The sequence below is a fragment of the Neltuma alba genome, unplaced genomic scaffold (assembly GCF_004799145.2).
Source record: "Neltuma alba isolate B1F8T4 unplaced genomic scaffold, ASM479914v2 tig00012081_pilon, whole genome shotgun sequence".
Classification (NCBI taxonomy): Eukaryota; Viridiplantae; Streptophyta; class Magnoliopsida; order Fabales; family Fabaceae; genus Neltuma; species Neltuma alba.
The window spans coordinates 232,907-247,371 of NW_021636640.1; the positions used below are offsets into that span (position 1 = coordinate 232,907).

Sequence of the window (14,465 nt, forward strand, 5' to 3'; positions counted from 1 at the left end):
TGATATACAATCTAATATTATATAAAGATATTTTAAAAAGATCATGTCATTTTTTTATAATTAACTAATTCATTTAAGTTTTTTGATTTATAAAATTAATTAAGTTATATTAAAAATCAAACAAAGTACTTCTCCGGTTCTTAATATAGGACCTAATTATTAAGTTGATTTTGTTCTAAATATAATATTATTTCTCACATTTATCAATTTTTCTTAAATTATTCATATGGATACTTCGTCAACCATGGTCAAGTAAAACAGGGAAGAAAGATATTATTATTAAGAAAGATGATTATGGTATTTTAGAAAAAACATATCATATTTCTTATAATTAACTAACTTATCTAACTTTCTTACCCTAATCAAATTAGTTAAATAGGTCTTATATTAAGGACTGAAGGAGTATTAATTAGTGTATATATTATTACCTCCGATCTTTAATATAAGAGCTTGTTTGAATTTTAATTTGATCCTAAATATAATATCTCAATTTATGTTGCCTCTTGTATTTATTTATTTTTTTAAAAAAAGGTTTTTATAATAATTGTATATGTTAAATGTTTCATCAAATAATAGTTACAAGTAATACACATATTTAGCAAAACAATTAATTTAACTAATTTTTTAATATATTTAAATAGTTAACTAACTTCTATATTAACAACACAAAGTAGAATTATACATGTTTGTGGGCGCGTCCGCGTGGCGTAAAATTTTATCGCATCCTAACTGCAGATATTTATCTGGAGCCAATGTCAACATCAAATTTTATCAAAGAGCCATATTAACTTAAATTCTAAACAAAACCCTATTGGGGAACTTTCTTTCTCTTCAAAGAAACATGCAATATAACTTCTTTTTAATTTATCAAAAACAAGAAAAGGAGATAAATTTTCCACGAAAACAAACACAAATTGAAGATTGATTTTTGGGGGGGCGCAAATCTTTAATCAGATTAACTAATTAATTGAATTGGAGTCATCGGCCGCAACTTCACATGACTTGTTCACACTGTCACGTGGGGCTATTAGTTTCGGTTCAGTCAACCTTGGCACGGAGTCAGACCCACGCTCACGCGAATTACAATTCACTCCCACACCCCTCGGTCACCTTCCAATGGCATATTCGTAATTTGACTCCAATCTCGTGGCCAATTAGACCACCTTCATCGTATTTATTTTAATACTCTTTTAGTCCCGAGACACTCGATTTACCCGATCACACTCTCACAATCTCTCTCTGGTCGTTCCTAATTCATGTATTTCGGTTTTTCTACCTTTTAGTCCCGCTCGACCCGATCGTCTCACATCTTTCTGGTCGCCAATTCATGGTTTTTCTGCTTCTCCTTTCACACTTCCATAATTCTCCACCGGTTTTTCCTCATCATGATCTTCCTTTTCCGATCTCAATCCGGTGAGGTGTGTGGCCCACGCGCTTAGATCTGCTTAGATCTCCAGCGTCACTTGAGCTGCTTCAGTTTGATTTAGTTTTCTTGTATTTTACTGCTTCCAATTGAGCTGTTTCTATCCTTTTTTCTTTTCCTCAAGCGTCTTTTTCCTCCGATTCGTTGCTGCTTCAGCTCGTCGTTTTTGGATTAGTTATTTTCTCCTTGTGAACTTGTTCTGTTTTGTTCGCACTCCTTAAGTGCTTCGCGACAATTTGTTACGTCGTCTTGGAGCACTTTCACCGATTTGCTGCGTTTATTTTTTGGTTTGATCTTTGATTTCTATAGCGGGTTCGTTGAACACGAAGCGTGAAGTTGTTGTGTTAATTAATCAAGCTTGTGATTCTTTTCAACCATAAAATTTCAGTCAACTATTCCTCAGTTTTCGTTCTTGCAAGTTCAATTTCCAGTCACATTTGTTGCCTGAGAGTGCTCTTCGCGTTAAAGATGACGTCTGGGACGAGGCAACCGACTTGGAAGGAGAGGGAGAACAATAAGAGGAGAGAGAGGAGGCGGAGAGCCATAGCCGCGAAGATTTTCGCTGGTCTCAGAACGTATGGCAACTACAAGCTCCCTAAGCACTGCGACAACAATGAGGTGCTCAAGGCTCTCTGCAACGAAGCTGGCTGGACTGTCGAACCCGACGGCACCACTTACCGCAAGGTATCCTTTAGTTTTGCTTCTCATTTACTTTGTTTTTGGGGGAATTTTCGTTCCATTAGTGGCTTCATTTGTCAGTGAACTTGCTCAATTTTGCTTCTGTTTCTTTTTGACATTTTGTTGAGCGATCATCAGATCACAACCTTAATGCCTTTGTAGCTGAAATTGAGTTTTCCTTGTTTGGGTCGTCCTCGCTGATTTTAGCCTCCGCTTTAGTTCTTTTGAACTCCTTATTAGTTACCACCAGGTTCATTTACTTTATGAGCATATATCTGCATTTGGTTGCATCTGCTAGCATGTGGGGCTTGGCAGCGGCACATGCAAGCATATTGATCGAAGGACCTGATCGTGACAGAGTCTCAGAATTGTGACACATATAGGCTAACAAAAAACCGGCACCGTCGTGTTTGTTTTCAGGGATTTTCACGGGGAGATTAAACTTGGCTTGGATGCCTTTTTTTGGCTGTATTTTTTATCCTTTGGTCTATGGCGATGACTTATTAGTGGGGCTAGATTCTCTCTTTTTTATGCTTTTTATCTCTCACCGGTGGTGCCTGTCAGATCTGGTCGGGGTTGCCTCTCGCTTTAAAGCGTGAAGCACAAAAGATTCTCTCTCTATCTCCGTGGTCTGTGATGACTCACTTCATAAGGCCTGAAGGGCATAGATCTCGAGGGGACGAGAATGCCCATCGCGATCTTGCCTAATGACTGCCAAAAGTTTTAAAGGAGGCCTGAAAATTTGAACAAATGTTGGGGGTAGATTTGGTATTTAAGTTTTTTTCGTGATATATTTAGTTCGTTGCTGTGCTTGTTGCAACATGGCAGAAGCTTTTACAGACATCGCATGGTACTCTAATTTTGGATAGTCCTTTTTCCTCATTTCCCGTGATGGTTTCTTCTTTCTGCGGGTTGCAGTTATAATAATGCAACCACTTTATTACAACTACTTTATTGATGACGCTACAAGATAAGTTTTCACTGACACTGTTACCGTCCGTAACTTGGAGACACCTTGTGTTTGACTCTACCTGATTTCTTTATGCTGAATCATATTTTCTTTTCGTTTTCCTTCACATGAGTTTAAGTAGGCAAAAAATTATACTCGATCTGAAGTTATCTTCGGTCCTTCCTGTACTTTTGATGGGTCCTTGTTAAACCGAGGAAAAGGCCAGATTGCCATTGACGCCCCAGGACACGGCGACAGGCGGACAGCTTACTAATGGCTATGACTTATGTGATGGAGTTCGTTATTGTTGCATATACTGTTCCATTAGCGTTGATCATAAAATAATTGATACTTAACGAGCAATTAACTAACCAAGTATATTCGTTTCTCTCCAAATATATTCTTTAATTGTTCCCGAAAAAAATTGAAAACTGGAATTTATATTTTCTTTGATGAACGGCAGTTTAGTAGGTATTTGTGGAATAGGATAGAAAAGCATGTTGGGTATCCTATGCTTAGATTCTTCTGCTACATAAGTAGCTCTTCAGCTGGAGGATATAGACGCAGAATCTGTTTATTACTTGCTGATACAGTATGCGTTTGAATAGAAATTTTCTCTACCAGATAGTTCGACCAATTCAATGATGAGAGGAAGTAAATCTGGTGTACCCTGTCCAGATAGTGGCGTAGGTATGTCTTTGGAATATAGTCCACATGATAGATTAATATCTATAAGAAGTTTAAGGACTTCCGTAGATGCCCCGCTATAGAGGAATGAGTTCTGCTGATACTTGTCTGATATGGCAAAAGGAAACTCCTTCATATAAAGGTGTAAAAGAAAACGAAGTGGTTATCCACTCTAGGAGATATATTGGCCAGAAAATTATCATGACCGCTGCCAGGGATGGGAAAACTACTTCATATATGCTTCTTCGGAAATCGGAATAGTGGGGGGGAAAAAAGTATACAAGTGGATAACAGACCGTTTTTTCTGGATTTTACATCATCTGTTGGTGAAGGTATAGTGATAGATAGTATGCATGGAATTAAGGAAGAACACTTCTTTTAGAATTTATTCCATCTTGTGAAATGAGCTGGTCTTGTGTGTTACAATGAAATATTTAGTTCTCAATTCAATGACTGTGCACTAATCCAGTGCATGCTTGCCTCCCGCAAGCTTAAATGGCTTTTGCTGATGAACTTGGAAACCGGACAAATGATCTTGTACATTAACTGATCAGTCCTATACTGGTCTGGGTCAAAACTTAATTGCTTTTCTGAGTTTTGATTTAGCATCCCCCCACAAAACAATTGACATTATGCAAGGTGCACACTGGCTTCAGACTTTTGCTTCGGTAATCAAGGAAAAGCTGGAGCAGAATTGAAGGCCAGGTTTCCAGAAAAGATTAGGCTAGAGGTTTCATAGCACTTCTGCTGAGCCTTCAACTTTACATGATTTATAGACTCAAGCAACTCTTTTGTCTTAGATGAATGCATAGTATCGAGGCCTGAGGATAATGACTGGGTAAGCTGAGGATACTATTGACAGAGCAGTCAAGCAAGTAATCCATCTTTGGATAAGAGAAAGAGAAACCAAGAGCTAACCGTTTGTGTGCTGCATAGCCCAGAAATGGTAACATAGAAATACTGAAACCAGAAGAGCAGCGCAGACAATGCCAAGATAGTATTAGATCACCTAACCTAAACTTGTTTATGTTTTTTCGCTTTGTTAGAAAAGGCATGTCAATAGACAAATTCTTTTTTCTGGTGGAAATGTATCTGTCGGCTAAAGATACACTATGGTTTTGGATACCCTGTTATGTTGCAGTCGTTGGTTGTGCTATGTGCTATTTTTTGGACTAATCATTAAGCATACTATTTGTACATATAGGGATGTAAGCCTGTAGAACGTATGGATGTGGTTGGTGGTTCTGCGGCAGCAAGCCCATGTTCATCTTACCATCCAAGTCCCTGTGCTTCCTACAACCCAAGCCCTGGCTCTTCTTCCTTCCCAAGCCCACGCTCATCGGCCTATGCAGCGAACCCTAATGGTGATGGCAATTCCCTTATTCCATGGCTAAAAACTCTCTCGTCTGGATCATCCTCAGCATCCTCTTCGAAGCTCCCCCATCTCTACATTCATACCGGCTCCATCAGTGCTCCTGTCACTCCTCCTCTGAGCTCTCCAACTGCCCGAACACCCCGAACCAAAGGTGACTGGGATCATCAGTCCACTCGTCCTGGGTGGGTTGGGCAGCAATATTCCTTCCTGCCCTCCTCAACTCCCCCAAGCCCTGGTCGTCAGGTTGTTAATCCAGAATGGTTTGCTGGTATTAGGACCCAGGGCGGGCCTAACTCTCCAACCTTCAGCTTGGTCTCTTCAAACCCCTTTGGCTTCAAAGAAGAGGTTGTAGCCGGCAGTGGTTCGCGAATGTGGACTCCTGGGCAAAGTGGGACATGTTCTCCAGCCATAGCAGCAGGCTCTGATCACACTGCTGACATTCCCATGGCTGAAGTGGTTTCAGAAGAATTTGCGTTTGGGAGCAACACAGCAGGCTTGGTGAAGCCATGGGAAGGAGAGAGGATCCATGAAGATTGTGGATCAGATGACCTTGAACTCACTCTTGGGAGCTCAAAAACCAGGTAGTGTGCACATTTGATGAATCAGAATATGCCTCTTTTTATTTTGTTCGAATAAAAGATCGTTTATCACCTACTTTTTTGTGCCATTGCAGGTGAGATTACCATATAAACCAAGAGTCAGCATCCCTTGATGTGAACATTGACTAGGTTTGTTTAATTATGTAGAAAAGGTAGAGAGTAGGGAATTAAGGTGAACATAAAACAGTTGCTCTTTCATTGTATTTTATTCTTTTATTTTCTATTAGGTCATATTTGTTTCCAAGTTATATACATAGCCTTTAGTTAGGTGGGGTGGCTTTGCAAACCCTTTCATTTTGTCAGTGTCATGTTAAACCTTAATGTTATTGGAAAGATTAATCAATATACCTGTATGGATTTGGCTTGGTTTGCCAGTGAAAGCAAATTTACTTGAAACTTTGACTGTGCCTTAACCAGAATGAGCATAGCAAACTATACAATCAGCCCCTCTTAATTCCTCACTCCTTATTAATCTTCTCTTTTTCTGATATGGGTGACGAAATTTATAGGTGGCCATCATTATCCCTAGATTTCTATGAGATAACAGGAAGAAAGTGAAGTGCCAGACGGTAATCGTTGCCACAGTGGTCCAATGCACTATTTATGTTTGTAGTTTGTACTACTACACCCTTCCTTACTGGATCAATTGATTTCCTAAAATCGAAATTCAGACTTTGAGGCAGCCACGCTTCCATTTGATTGCGACCTTTCTGTTTTCCTTGGTACGACTGAGAATCAAAACTGATGTTCCTTGACTTCTCAATATCCATTTATCAACCCCAAAAAAAAAAAAATTTAAGATATGCATATGTATATCATGAAAACGCCTTATAATACCCTGTAGGGGGTTTGGCACCCGTCGTGGGATGTATTAAGGCGGGCCCATCTAAGGTTTTGTTGGTTTGTCCAAAAGCATTGTATTTGAAAATAGTGTATTATTCAGACATGTGTCGTTTACAAGAGTGTATAATAATAAAAATCATTCGAAGATTTATGAGATTGTTCTCAATTCTCATCTTAGGCTACCATGACGAAGCCAAGGCTTACGCTGATCTGGGACATTATGTTGCCTTATCTATAACGGTTTCATCACTTGCATGATAACAAAAAAGTAACAATTTTTAAAATATGGCACAAAAAAAACCTTTGTTTTCTTTTTTTTTTTTTGAGCTGTAAAAAAAAAAAACCTTTGTTTTCAAAAAGGGACAATAAGATTTCATGCAAGAAAGATTTTTCCCCGTATATTTTATAAATATATATGAAGCATGATGACAACTTCCTTGCATCAAGTGAGTTATAATTAATTTGTGCCCCTCATTTTGAAATGATCCAATCTTGTTAATCAATGCCATGTGCTTGCGCATCCTCCTTGATGAACGATTGGAGAAAATTGGAAAGAAGAAACAGGGGAAAAAAAAAAGAAAAGAAAAAGAAAAGAGAGAAAGAGAAAACTCAGCGGATTGGATAGAATACACTGTATTAGAAATAGGGGATGCATTATTATTAACATGATCATAGTGTTTCTTTATTGGATGACATTCTCATTGCAAATATATGTAGGCCACCCTGCAGATAACCAGCCAATCATAACTGCTCCTGCAAACTCTAAGGACACGAACCAAAACAAAATGTAATAACAATACGAATTTCTTTTTGTTTTCTTTTGTTATGTTTGAACACTACAGGAAATCTAACACTGAATACGATCACTATTCATTCCACCAACTGCAAATTCAGTCATCTAAATTTTGTTGTCCATTTAATTAAAAATAATTTGCTCCCCCCCCCCCAAAAAAAAAAAGGAAACCAGAAGAATTCATAGGTGAAATGGTTATTAATTCATCTCACAAACTTTACCAAACTTTTGGGAGGCACAACTTTACACAACAGGGGATCTGAATTTACATTTTCATGTGTTGGAGATTTTGATATACTTTCATGGGTTGGAGATATTTGCATTTTAAATAACTAATTTTTAACACTCTGGAAATTATTGCTAGCTGTTATTAATTCGATTAAAAATATAAAATTTTAAAACATAAAAAAATAATATTGATATAAAATTTAATTACAGCTTACAATAATAGTGTTATTAAAGATTAAGGATTAACCAACTTTAAACCGACATATTTTATACTAATATAGTTTTACTGGAATGGGACCAATCGATGCGGCGGATGATAAGGAATTGGGGCCCACAGGAACTGACCAAGTGGGCCTGCCCATTGTGGAGCCCACATCTATATGAGTGCCGTCCCAGCACAAAACGCACCGTCGGGTGCTTTGCTCCACAAGCAACGTCCCCGGCGGGACACGTGCACCGAACTCTGGCACGTGCGGCTGGGCCCTTTTATATCTCCTATTAGACAGCCGCACAAATGAGACCTGGTCAATGGCTTATTTCTTACTTCTCCTACTGTTCCAAAGGATGATTATGCCACGTGTTCTGTTGTTATAGATCGATTTTATGTTATATATTCAGGAAGAAAATTAAAATAATTCCGCTAAAAACTAGTTAAAAATTCAATTTGATTTTAAGTATAAAATCCCATTCTATTTTGCCTCTCATATTTATTTATTTGTTAAAAATAATTTTTATAATAGTTACATGTCTTAAATGTTTTATCAAATGACAGATATAATTAATACACTCGATTAGTAAGAGTATTTTAAAAAAATAACACATATTAATTATAAATAACTAATTTAATTAATTTTTTTAATTTATTCAAATTAGTTAATTAAAATTAAAGATAAAAAGTAGTATACAACTTTGTACCGTTAATAGTTTCAATAATTTTTGCGGATGGATCATCTAAACATTCTTTACAAGGTTGTAATTTAGAATTTACAGATTTTCCTTTTTTCAATTAAAAAAAACAACCATGCAGTCTTTGGTTATATCAAATAATTTGTTTATTTAATTAGAGGAATAGACGCTAATGAATCAATATTATAAGCAAGATCAAACTTGTGATCCAGAGAAGTTTTCATTCTACTAATAATAAACCAAAATATTGCTGATCAAACAATCTAATTTTGGGCATCAAGTGTCACCCTAAGTTGATCCGTGAAGAACTTATATCTAAACTGGCTAAAAAAAAAAAATCTGTTTTTCTTTCAGACAAAGCCGTGATGATATGTTGTTTTCTCTTTTTCACACGACTTTATCAGACTTTATTTCCCCACCTTGTTTCAGCCTTTTACAATTGAAAGCAAGCAATGAGAAAAGATGCATTAATTGATGCCAATAAGGTTCCATTTTGTTTTCCTTGTTAAAATATTAAGGTTCCATTAAGACCACCCCTTATATATCACACATGCTTAAGTTAAAAGAAAAAGAGAAATAATCAATCATTCATCCTTCCTTTATTCTTTTTAGAGGCCTACCCTTTTGAAAGCAATAACAAAAGCTGGCCTTCCCTTTGACTATAAACTCAACCTTTTTTTTTTTTGGGGCCCCTTTGGTGATTAAAGTGAAAAAATGGCTGTTTCATATCCCACTATCACTGAAAGTAATGTACTAATGTCATTGCATTATTTGCATTTTGACTTATCTTTTCTGAAACCCCATATGAAATCTTTGTCATGTGCACCCCATAAATAAAAAGTTCATTTAATTTGGTATAGAAATTTGATGGGATTTTGGTCATCATATTCATATATATCTTAATTTTGAATATTTTCTTGGACGCCAAAAATCATCATAATATAATCAATATTTCTCAAATTATCTCTAAGCTTGCGGAGATGGAGTCAGATATCTAATCATGAGAGGATCAAAATTGAATAATCATGGATAATAAAAATTTACATAAATTTTAGGAGTTGAAAAAAATATACGTAGTAATACCTAATTGCCTATATAATGTTAATGGAAAAAATTAAAATTTTGAGTTATGACCCCGGGCGCGGGCTAATCCCATCCAGCATACTTTGGCTAAGGAACGCAATATGACGGGACATTCTGTCATGTCCTGCACGGTATCTTGTTATGCTTATGTTATTTAACTGCCGTTAGACTTTTTAATCATCAATTTCTCTTCTTTTTTTTCCTTATTAATGTTGTCTTTATTTTTTAGACAAAATAAAACATAAAAAATATATAAGAATTAGTTGACTTATTTAAATATACTAAAAAAATTAGCTAAAGAGAGTGTTTGGTTTCCCCAAAAATACTTTTTAAAAACACATTTACACAAATTGAGATAAAACCCTCCTCACATATTTACTTTATATTACCTCCGGTCCTAATTATAAGAGATATTTGACTAATTTGAGGAGATTAAAAAAAAGTTAAATTAGTTATTTGTACTTAAATATGTGTTGTCTTTTCTAAAATATCCTTATTAATCAAGTGTATTGACTAAAACTATCATTGTTAGAAAGACTACCTTGAAAAAAATGCATAAATATAAGAGATAGATTGATGTCTTATATTTAGGATCAAAATAAAAGTCAAACAAGGTCTTACATTAAAGACTGAAGATAGTATATCTTAAAATCACTTTTAAAATTATAATTTAGTATTATTTAGAATTATCATTTGATAAAATATTTAATATGAATAATTACTATAAGAACTATCTTTAAAAAATAGATAAATATAAGAAATAAAAAATTTCTACCCTTATATTTAAAACTAAATTAAAAAAATAACGCTTTTATTATACTAATGACAGGAGGAAGCAGCGTATGGTTCATTTAATTGACCATTCCCTCTATCACAAAGGAACACATGGCAAGAAAAAGTCCAATTTAAAAAGAAAGTTCATACAGAAGCAAGCAGCCAGCGAGAGAGAAGCCGCAGAGAGGGAGGGAGGTAGGAGGAAGTGGTTGTGGCTCTTTGTGGTGCTTTTTCAGTATTCACATCTCATACACAACAAGTCTCACATCACTCTTACTTTCTCTTTTTCTCTGAACTCCATCATCCTGAATTTTGATCCGCAAATTTGGCTCATCAAAGCGTCTCTCTCATCTCCCAAATTCATGCTTTCCTTTTCTTTCCCTTTTCTCTCCTCACTTTCTTCTTATCAATACCACGCATGGTTTTCCGGCACACTTCCTCTCTGATCGCCGATCCTACTCCGGCCACCCCATACAGTTGTAGTGCCTAAATTTCAGCTCCTTAGTCAGCTACATTGCCAAAATTGTGGCCTTTCCCTGCTTTGTTCACCGGCTTGATTCCTTGCTTTTCTTTGCTCTTTGACCCAGAAATTTTCCAGCAAATGTGTGGTATAATCTGCTTCTGATTACTCAGCTTTACTCTTTTTTCTTGCGGCATTTTTGTTTCTGTGATTTCTCTGAAGGAGAGATGACTTCGGGGACGAGGCTACCGACATGGAAGGAGAGAGAGAACAACAAGAGGAGAGAGAGGAGGCGGAGAGCCATAGCAGCAAAGATCTTCTCTGGTCTCAGAATGTACGGTAACTACAAGCTCCCTAAGCACTGCGACAACAATGAAGTCCTCAAGGCTCTCTGCAATGAAGCTGGCTGGACCGTCGAACCCGACGGCACTACTTATCGCAAGGTACATCTTACATCCGCCATTTTCATTCACACCGTAAGGTTCTGTGCTTTGCTGAGTGGTTTTCTCGAAGTTGGTCTAAGAGAACTTCTAGCTTAGCGATGCTCTGATAATCCAACAAAAAATACTTCTATATAACATAACCATAACAATCAAGTCACTAGATTATATGTTGCTCGGCTCATGGTCTCCTGAGAATCCAGAACTCGTTCATGAATCTTATAGAGGCGAAAATCCCCCATTATCGTTCCTGAAAGAGCGAAAACGACTACTAAATCTGAACCGTTGCATGTTCAGGTGCCTCGCAAACAAGAATTTTGTTGACTTGCAGCTGGCCAGTAGTCAAGTACCTTGTCTCTATAGACTTTAGGACAGAACAGAAAATTGGTTATTCACACTTGTATATGAGATAAATGAGCAAGCATAAAAGAAGACTTTTGTAAATCGTTACTGATTCTGGAAATGTATCATAAAAATTAATAAGACGGACTATATATCTTACATCCCAGAACACTGCATTTTGAGCAGCATAAATGCTTGTCTGTTCTGATTATGCAAATCCAACTCTTTGGAAAATGTGATGGTGGATTTCCACATGCTACATTTTGATCCTCCTTTGAAAATATTTTGCATATGTAGGGATGCAAGCCTCTCGAGCGAATGGATATAGTCGGCGGGTCTGCAGCAGGTAGCCCCTGCTCTTCTTACCATCCAAGTCCCTGTGCTTCCTACAACCCAAGCCCAGGATCATCTTCTTTCCCGAGCCCATCCTCATCCCCCTATGCACCAAATCCTAATGCTGATGGCAATACCCTCATTCCATGGCTGAAAAACTTATCTACTGCATCATCTTCAGCATCTTCGCCCAAGCTTCCCCATCATTACCTTCACAGTGGCTCCATTAGTGCTCCTGTCACACCTCCACTGAGCTCTCCCACTGCGAGAACACCCCGAATCAGCACTGACTGGGATGATCAATCTACACGGGCCGGACAACACTATTTGTTCATGCCCTCTTCCACTCCTCCGAGCCCTCGGCGCCAGATAGTTGACCCAGAATGGTTTGCAGGGATTAAGCTTCCAACTTCCCCAACATTTAGCCTGATCTCCAAGAACCCATTTGGCTTTAAGGAAGATGCTATGGCCGCAAGCAGAAGGTCTCACATGTGGACTCCTGGGCATAGTGGGACATGTTCTCCAGCGATAGCAGCAGGCTCTGATCACACCGCAGATATTCCCATGTCTGAAGCTGTTGCTGATGAATTTGCGTTTGGAAGCAACACATCTGGGCTTGTGAAACCATGGGAAGGAGAAAGGATCCATGAAGAGTTTGGGTCAGATGATCTTGAGCTTACACTCGGTACCTCAAGGACCAGGTATTTTATTATTGCAGGATCAATTTGATTTTCTTCAGTAAATTAGAAGGGATTTGAATGTAGGTTTCATAAATACCGAGGGAGACTCTGGTATAAAGTTGAAACTAGAGGAAGTGTAGGTTTTAAAAACTAGAGAAAAATGTGAAGATAATTTACTCTTTTTCTCTTGGCCGTTGTAATACTATTATTTTTTTTGCAGGTAAAATACTTTATGGTCAGGGAAGTCAGTGGTTGAATGTGAACTTGGATTTCTAATTTTATTTGGAGGAATGTTTGAAGACCATAATCAAGATGGATGCAAACAGCAGCTCTCTTTTATTGTATGCTTTTGTTTAACCCCTTTCCCTTTGTTAGTTACTCAGTTTGCATACAGGTTTAGCGAGTTTTGGAGTGGATTTGCTACCCACTGATTTCATCACTGTCTTGTTAAACCGTGATGGTACTTGAATTCTGGAAATGTTGATATTCATTGCACGGCTTGGGTTGGCTTGGCTTGGCTTGCCACATAAGACACTGAATGACTTAGGAAAGTGTAACCGTGGCTCAGTGGCCAAAGCCATTCTGGAAATTTTATAGGAAGGTCCTCTTTAGTCGGACTGAATTATTTTGGAAATTTGATTGAGCATATTTGTAGGTATTTTAATGGTTGATTGACTATGACAACAGCATAGCTTGAAAAGCCATAGACCATCCATTGTGATTTTGCAACAAGTTCTTCCATTCCAGTGATGCTTTTAGCTTCCGGCCAGAATTGTATCAGAAACTGTAAAATTTGTCAGTGGGTTGGTGCTAATTGGAGATGATTCTAAATTATGTCCGTATAATTGCTATTTATCATGTCTTTCCAGCATTTTTGTATCGTATTTTTGCATTATGATCAATAATTGTGTTTTGGATTTTAGATCTTTGAGGCAACTCAAGGGTCAAGGGCCATGTGAAAATAGTGAGAAAAGTAATGGGCCTCTCTTACAAGTAGGATCCACTTGCCCCACTCTTTTCTCTTTTCCGTTTCTTTTTGTCATGTTTTTGTCTTTCTTTCCTAAACACCATAATGAGCCTGAACCCAATCTACCTTATTTTAACAAATCTTTAAAAATGTAATTGAAAAAACAAAAATCTAAGAAGTCATATCTATACTACTTTAAAGCACCAGTCTTTATGCAGTATCTCTCGGCCTGCCCTGTGTGTTCTATATGGTCATGTTTTATAACTTGGTGGGATAAGTAATCTTTTATTTGTATTTATATTACCTCCGGTCTTAATTATAATAGTTGATTAATCTGAAGATATTAAAGAAAGAAATTAAGTTAGTTATTTGTAATAAATAGGTGTTGTTTTTTTTCTAAAATATCCTTGTTAATCAAATATATTGGTTGGAACTATCATTGTTATAAGTATTACTTTGAAAAAAAATACATAATATGACATATAAAGTGGATTGATGTTTTATATTTAGAACTAAAATAAAAGTCAAATAAGATCTTATATTAAGGATCGGATGTAGTATTTTTTAAGATAAAAGTTTAATAGTTTTGCTTCCTTTTAAAATTATTTTTCATTATATTTTTCCTCATTTAGCTTGTCATCTGTGCCAAAGAAGCTCCACGGGACGGTTTTGTTTGTGTGGCGAAAGAAGAGGGTAATGAGGAAAAAGTTCTTAAATCATTTAGATTTTTTTTTCCAATAATAAGACAAAATTGATGTTAAGCTAGGAAAAAGGAACATCAATTATTGTTCAGAGAAATAAAAAGAACAAAAACAAGAAGATAAAACAGGGAAGAAGGGGTTGATTAAGCTTGATTTATAACTTGGTGGGATAAGTAATATTTTATTTTATATTTTTAATTTTGT

The 14,465-nt window shown here is 36.7% G+C and overlaps 2 protein-coding genes across 3 annotated transcripts; both read left to right on the top strand.

The window, feature by feature from the left end:
• The first annotated feature begins 1,311 nt into the window (after window positions 1–1,311).
• Window positions 1,312–6,107, top strand: LOC114722062 (BES1/BZR1 homolog protein 4-like). Of its 2 annotated transcripts, XM_028907988.1 has the most exons (3): window positions 1,312–2,107; window positions 4,942–5,693; window positions 5,786–6,107. In XM_028907988.1, exons 1-3 carry the CDS (start codon window positions 1,892–1,894, stop codon window positions 5,787–5,789), a joined length of 972 nt encoding a protein of 323 aa, XP_028763821.1. In that variant the 5' UTR covers window positions 1,312–1,891; the 3' UTR covers window positions 5,790–6,107. The 2 variants fall into 2 exon arrangements, with proteins under 2 accessions (XP_028763821.1, XP_028763822.1); XM_028907989.1 differs by lacking the exon at window positions 5,786–6,107 and having other exon boundaries at window positions 4,942–5,697.
• Window positions 6,108–10,500: 4,393 nt separating this feature from the next.
• Window positions 10,501–13,427, top strand: LOC114722064 (BES1/BZR1 homolog protein 4). The gene is made up of 3 exons (XM_028907990.1): window positions 10,501–11,241; window positions 11,878–12,614; window positions 12,814–13,427. The coding sequence occupies exons 1-3, from the start codon at window positions 11,026–11,028 to the stop codon at window positions 12,815–12,817; spliced, it is 957 nt and encodes a 318-aa protein (XP_028763823.1). The 5' UTR covers window positions 10,501–11,025; the 3' UTR covers window positions 12,818–13,427.
• Window positions 13,428–14,465: the final 1,038 nt, after the last annotated feature.